General features: G+C 32.0%; 2 protein-coding genes and 1 non-coding gene across 4 annotated transcripts in view; 2 read left to right on the top strand and 1 right to left on the bottom strand.

Annotated features, from left to right (window-relative positions):
• The first annotated feature begins 1,932 nt into the window (after positions 1-1,932).
• LOC107058589 (organic cation/carnitine transporter 3-like) lies at positions 1,933-3,740 on the top strand. Its single transcript, XM_015304463.1, has 2 exons — positions 1,933-2,694; positions 2,904-3,740. Exons 1-2 carry the CDS (start codon positions 1,946-1,948, stop codon positions 3,580-3,582), a joined length of 1,428 nt encoding a protein of 475 aa, XP_015159949.1. The 5' UTR covers positions 1,933-1,945; the 3' UTR covers positions 3,583-3,740.
• An 806-nt stretch (positions 3,741-4,546) lies between these two features.
• Positions 4,547-4,618, top strand: TRNAK-UUU (transfer RNA lysine (anticodon UUU)). The gene has a single exon. It is a non-coding gene; the product is annotated as a tRNA-Lys (tRNA).
• Positions 4,619-5,050: 432 nt separating this feature from the next.
• The window catches only part of LOC102578626 (E3 ubiquitin-protein ligase RGLG2), a 41,227-nt gene continuing 39,159 nt past the window's right edge, over positions 5,051-7,118 (bottom strand). The window contains exons 10-11 of one of the 2 annotated variants that reach the window (XM_015304469.1): positions 5,407-5,463; positions 5,051-5,163 (exon numbers count right to left, since the gene is read on the bottom strand). In XM_015304469.1, the coding sequence (XP_015159955.1) occupies positions 5,080-5,163; positions 5,407-5,463 (141 nt within the window). In that variant the 3' untranslated portion in view covers positions 5,051-5,079. The remainder of the gene's footprint in view (positions 5,164-5,406; positions 5,464-7,118) is intronic. The other variant, XM_015304468.1, reaches the window with a different exon arrangement.

The raw sequence follows: 7,118 nt of genomic DNA, 5'->3' as shown, positions 1-7,118 counted from the left end.
TAGTTTTCGGACACAAATTACTTTATTTCATTTATTTCGGTGTCTTTGATACTCTTAGACTTAGTATTTTAGAGATTAGATGTCCTTGATGTGATGACTTTCAGATTTTGGGGATAACATGTAATAGACTTTAGGGGTTTATTTGATTGGTTACTTTAATAAGTTTTGGAGCTTCCGCGTTATTGTTGTTATTCGTAGTTGAATTATTGGTATATGTTGGAGTTTAGATTCCTTGGTCTGCCCACTTAGGAGGTTAAGTGTGGGTGCCACTCACGACTCATTTTGGGTCGTGACACCGACCTAATTCATGATAGGCCCATCAACTTCCTGGCAAAATGCCTATGGTTAAAAACCACCGACATGTCAAGATCCAATATCCTTCTTCAATCCGTAAAATATTAATTTTCTATTTTATTACAAAAGAGGATTTATTGTTATCTAAATGAGAATTAGTGATGTATTACAATATTTTTGTTAGGAAAAAGATGTGTTTTAATAGAAAAGAAATAATACATTTATTTAGAAAAAAACATTTTAACCCAAAGTAACAATAAGAACATGATTTTGGATCAGATTATTAATTTAAAACATTTATCTTCAAGTTTACATATTTTTTTTTTTTATCCTTTACTGTTTGAAGGATCAAGTCAAATCAGATCCTTGTCATTCACACATGATATCAATATTATATGATCCTTCAAGAATAAAAATTAATAATTTATGAAAGAGAAAATACATAATTATCCCATTAAACTTGTACTCTTTTTTGAAGTAGACACCTAAAGTTTGTGGGGGTCCTATTACCCCATCCAACCATTTCCAACAATTTAAATACACTATTTTTACAATATTTGCAATCTCATAATCCGTGCGTGTGTTTCACCCCAAATAAATAATATTTTTTATTTTTCTTACTTGTTTAATAGTGGGTCGGGTAAAATCCTGACCCACTCACATTTTAACCCTTAAACCTTTTCAGAAAAATTCATGTTCATCTTTTCCAATTCCTTTTCCCAATTCTTTCGATTTACTTCATTTCAAAATAAATATCTTTGTAAATATATATTTATGTAAGTTTTGTGTGTTATTTTTTAGTGTTTTGGCTGTTTATTAAGTGTTTGATTTCAATTTTTTCCCCAAAAATTAGTTTAATACTTTTTAGCTTTGTGGGTATTCCGAAATTAAGACTAGCTTTGAGTTCTATAAGTGAATTTCACATTTTTTTTGAATTTGTACGAGTAGATTCTTTGATACTTTTGATCTTGGGAAACTATATGAACGGAATGGGTTCAAAATTTCTTTGTTGAAAGTAAATTAGGTGCTAAATTGATCAAGTATTATGTCGTTGTTAAGTAGATTTTTCATATAAAAGACCTTAAGATGTATTGCTAAAACTTGATGATAGAGTATATAGTAAAGAAATTCGCTTCGCGTGGTAAAAAACCAATTTTTGCTGTTGAGAAAAGCTCTCAACAGCCATTAATGGTGGTTTGGGGAAGAAGAAACGTGGGACTCTTTTCACTTTGATTTAACAATGCCATGTGTCAGTTTTCCATTGGTTTGGGACTGCAATTTTACTCTTTCACGCCTTTTGTAGTGTGAAATCACAATTGCCATGAAAATGGGTCAAAATAACGTATTTATTGTGGATTTAAATAGGTCCGTGGGGTAATAGGACCTCCGCAAACTTAAGGTGTCTTCTTAAAAAAAGAGCCTAAGTTTAATGTGGTAATTATGTATTTTCTCTTTATGAAATTGTCTAAATGTTGAATACCAGCAAATCATAATTGTACTGGTATATATTGTCTTGCCTAATTTGTGGGACCTCAATTAAATAAAAACTAAAATGCAACTAGTGTTTTTTTTCTTCATATATAAACAAAGTTCTCAAGGTGCTCAAAATCCATACACACTTTTAATTTGTATACACAAATTAAAAAAAAATATGAGTGATCAATCATATGAACCATTATTATTAAATCGAAACAATACATCGAAAACGCTCGATGAGACGATAGAAAGGTGCATTGGTGAATTTGGATGGGCACAATTGTTACAATCCGTCCTCGTATCTCTATCGTGGGTTTTCGATGCACAACAAACATTTATTAGTGTCTTTACCGACACACATGCCGTTAATGAATTGTCGTTACAGAAGCAAGGTATGAGTTCAGTTCTCAGTGGATTACCAGCGTCTTCATTTTTCATAGGTTGTCTTATTGGAGGTTTAGTATTATCCACTTTGGCTGACACAAAACTTGGACGAAAAAACATGTTGGTTTTTTCATGTCTTGTCATGTCAGTTGCCGGAACCATAACATCAATTTCAACAAATATTTGGATTTACTCATTTTTGAGGTTTTTGAGTGGATTTGGAAGGGCTACTATTGGGACTTGTGCACTTGTTTTGTCAACAGAGTTAGTAGGAAATCAATGGCGTGGACAAGTTGGTATAATTGGTTTTGTTTGTTTTACTATTGGTTTTCTATCATTGCCAATTATTGCTTTTTTGAACAAAGAGTCTTCATGGAGAGTGTTGTATTTGTGGACATGTCTTCCAACAATTTTGTACTCAATTTTGGTACATTTTTTGGTTTGTGAATCACCAAGATGGCTTTATGTAAGAGGGAACAAAGAGGAATTTGTGTCAACTTTGAAAAGTCCAATATTCTATCTTAATTACTATTACCAAATGTTTATCGAAACACAATCATGAATTATCGGTTGTTCCCCTTTTCCTAATACATGGAATATCACCATCGTACTGATAGTTAAAGTGTGTTTCGATAAATAATTGGTAAGATTTCAAACCCCTCTCTATTTTCTTTTTTTGTGCTTAAACTATATATTTGAGCAAGTTAAATATATCGTCATTGTATGAAACTTTTACATGTTGTAGCAAGTAACTTATCTTATTTTCTAATACAGAACTCGAACGAGTCATCAACAATCAATCTCTACTCAGCTATCAAGATGTTGATCGAAAAAAAATGGGCTTTCAGACGACTTATATCGGTTATGTTGGTTGGTTTTGGTATAGGAATGGTATATTATGGGATGCCATTAGGTGTTGGAAATTTACCTTTTAATCTATACCTAAGTGTTACACTTAATGCACTATCAGAATTACCAGCATCAATAGTAACATTTTTCTTAATTGGAAAATTAACTAGGAAAAAATCACTATTAGTATTTGCTATGTTAAGTGGAATATGTAGCATAGGTTGTGTAATAGTACAAAATGATGATTTTAAAGTGTTACAAATGGGGTTTGAACTTTTTTCATTTTTTAGTGCATGTACTTGTTTTAATGTTTTGTTAATTTACACTGTGGAATTGTTTCCAACATGTGTTAGAAATTCAGCAGTGTCAATGGTGAGACAAGCATTGGTACTTGGTGGTGCAATTAGTCCAATGTTAGTAGCTTTTGGGAGGAAAAATAGATGGTTTTCTTATGGAGTTTTTGGGATTTGTATAGCAATTTGTGGATTGTTTGTGTTGTGTTTGCCAGAAACTAAAGGAAGGACATTGAGTGATACTATGGATGAAGAGGAGTGCAAGGAAAGTGTATTTGTTTGCTAATCAATGTTGTAAAAGTATGGCATTTTTTTCAATAAAATTTTGAGTTGAGGGTCTATCAGATTCAGTCTTTCTATCCCACAAAGGTTTGTGTACATCTCATTCACCCCAGACTCCACTTATGGAATCATATTGAGCTTGTTCTTGTTAATAATTTTGGATCAAGGGTCTGTCAGATTCAGTCTTTCTACCCCACAAAGGTAGAGGTTAAGTTTGCGTACACTTGACTAACTCCAGACTCCACTTATGGAATCACACTGAGTTTGTTCTTGTTCTTGACAATTTTTAAATAAATTTTAAGTTGAAGGTCTATCAAATTCTGTCTCTCTATCCCACAAAAAGGTAGATGTTAAGTCTACGTACACCTCGCTCCGTTGCTCAACCCCATACTCCACTTATAGAATAACATTGAGTTTGTTCTTGTTGTTTGACAAATTTTTAATAAAATTTTGTGTCGAAAGTCTATTAGATTCAGTCTCTCTATCTCGCAAAGATAGAGGTTAAGTCTTCATACACCCCATTCAATTCCAGACTCCACTTATGAAATCACACTAGATTTATTCTTTGTTGTTGACATTTTTCAATAATAAAAACTTATAGCATGTGATTAGAAAATGACAAGATTGTTGCTTTGTTTATAGAGGAGCTTTGCTGGTTTTGGAAGGTGGACTATTGTTTTACTACAATCGATCATAAGTTTTAAGTATACTTTATGTATATATCAAATGTCAATCTTGCTTTCGTTCATAAACTCCATGCTTCAGTTAAACACAATCAAGAAAATAAAAATTTTATTCATAAAATAACGCAAATTAATTGTGTACAATTAAATGGAATATGCAATCAAACTGAAAATATGGAAAATATTTAGATCTCTAATACAACTTGATTTATGTAATTATCTTATCTAAAACTCGTTAATAACAATATATTATAATATTAATTAAGAATTCTAATAATCAATGAAGCCGTCTTAGCTCAGTGGTAGAGCGCGTGGCTTTTAACCACGTGGCCGTGGGTTCGATCCCCACAGACGGCGATTTGATTTTTTCGAACATATGTCGATTTTTAATTAACTTAGTAGAATTTCTCTTTTTTGTTGACAATTAGGACGAAAATTTTCATCCTTTGTCAACTTATCTTTTTACTATGGTGAATATAATTTTCTTGGATTATGAAAAAAAAAATATTCTACATATTTTAGCATACAAGATAATAGAGTTGTAATAACTAATATATATTAACAATGAACAAAATAGATATTTATAATTTTAAAATTAAGGTAAGTTATCTACTACAATAAGTAAAAATTCCCCGATAAAGCTGCTAGTACCAGGTGAACTCATATTGGCCAAAGTGGAAGAGAAGAAAATGGTAGAGAGATTCGGCATGGTGCTCAACGTGATAATGTAAAAAATATTTAAATTATTGACATAAACAAAGTTAAACTCGAGAAATATACACGCATATTTACATACACGGATCATTTAAGTTGCTATTTTAAGTGTATAACCGGATACGACTAGTTATTCGTCTACGACAAATGGGACAATCTGACACTCTTGGACCACATTCTCTGCAGGTCTGCATTCAATTGATCACAAATTCATTAACACCATATAAATAGCGAGTTGAATTCTCATATGGTGACTTGACTAATAGTTATTATCTCAAAAAGTTACTTTATATGTTGAAGAAGAATGGAATCAAGACGAAACGTGACTTTATGAGATAATAACGGTTAGTTGAGTGACATATACGAGAAATCAATGGAGGAGAGAAATGAAAATCATCCTATAAATTGAATAGTAGAGAAAAGGAACTCACCATATGTCCACAACCAAAAGCCATATCCTTAGTACCAGTTAGACAAACTGGGCAAGCCTTCATTGTGAACAAAGAAAAAAATAAGATAAATTGTCCAAACACTCAATTAGCGACAACACATCTAGCGTATTTCCACAAGTGTGATTTGAGGAGGGAAGTGTATATGCAGATCGTATCCCTACCTTGAAAGGTAGAGAGGTTGTTTCCAATAGACACTCAACTCAAGGAGAAGCATTTCAAAGCAGTTCGAAAAAAGAAAATAACGGAAGTGAAGAAGCCATGGCAAAATACTAAACAAAGCATGACACAACATTCTTAAAAGGAATAGTAAATACAACAAAATAAAACAACAAGAAACAATAAATAGTAACAGAACTCGAATAACAAGAAACTAATACTTAACCACCTAGTACTCTTCTACCCTAATCCGTTCTATCACTCAAAAGAGAAATGGCATGTTCAACATGAGAAGCACCAAAGGCAGTATAAAAATCTCAACGTTCTTATTATTAAGTGGAAACATGAATCAAAATTTCGCCTTACCTGTCCTTTTTCTATACAAGAAAATTGCAAAATGAGTAACAAGTACAATGAAGACAGTTATAGAGTGTAGGGATTAATTTCAAGAGCATTAGTGATATTGCAGCAAAGTTTCATTTCTCACACAATATCCACCAGAACATTTATATTTGCTTTACTTGAGTCGAGGGTCTAATGGAAACAGTCTCTCTACCTTCACAATGTAGGGGTAAGATTTGCATATATCATATCCTCCCAACCCCACAAGTAACGGAAACAGTACTTACTACTGTCACTTAGTAAGTACTCTGTGTTTTTTCTTTTTTACTTTTTAGAGAGACCACTTAAGTAGCTACGAATAATCCAAGAAAATGTTTGGTCCTTTACCCTTTCTTGTCATGTCTCATGTCTCCATGTGGTTTATTATAACGGTTCGATAGATGTTATGATTGTAGTGATCCTCCTATTTAAAAACTTTGAACGATTAATAAAGCAAATGAATAATAATAATAATAATAATAATATGGATTAGGAAAATATCTATGTACAATATAATTTATGTCAAAAATATTGGGCTCAGTTGATCCGTCAAAATCTTTACTTGATTCTCCTCTTTACAGCTCAACAATTAGGATATATGGTTTCCCCTTAAAGAGAAACTTCAAAAAGATATAGATTCCTATGATGGTAAAGAAACCTTTGGCCATAGAAATCAAATATTTTTCATTTTGTTTGAAGATTTTCAAATCTAAATTTTTCACTTTATATGGTTGCCATTTCTTTGATCACTGAGGGTCTATCGGAAACAATCTCTCTATCTCGCAAAGATAGGGGTAAGTTCTGCATATATCTTACCCTCTCCAAATCTCAGTAGTAGAATTACACTAAGTAGGCGTTTGGCCATGCAATACCATATCACGATATGGTATCGTGAGATGGAATCAGCGTTTGGACATGCGATTTACGCTGATTCCATCTCATGATTCCATATCATGATATGTGATTCCATATTCTCCAAAAATCATGATATGAAATTATATCATGATTTGAGATATTTTAATACAAAAATTGATCCACGAGTTTATATTTTGTTAAAACAACCCCACATTTATATCTACTAACCATTTATTTCATATGTAAATAAAATTTATAATCACATCATTACTTTTTAAAATTTATTATTCTCACCGACA

This window comes from Solanum tuberosum, unplaced genomic scaffold, assembly GCF_000226075.1.
Source record: "Solanum tuberosum cultivar DM 1-3 516 R44 unplaced genomic scaffold, SolTub_3.0 scf00512, whole genome shotgun sequence".
Taxonomy (NCBI): Eukaryota; Viridiplantae; Streptophyta; class Magnoliopsida; order Solanales; family Solanaceae; genus Solanum; species Solanum tuberosum.
This window is presented reverse-complemented; position numbering and strand designations above follow the sequence as displayed.

Coding starts and splice junctions, on each gene's coding strand:
- LOC107058589 (XM_015304463.1), top strand. CDS start 1,946: ATGAGTGATCAATCATATGAACCATTATTATTAAATCGAAACAATACA. Junction 2,695..2,903: donor CTTAATTACTATTACCAAAT/GTTTATCGAAAC, acceptor TGTTGTAGCAAG/TAACTTATCTTATTTTCTAA.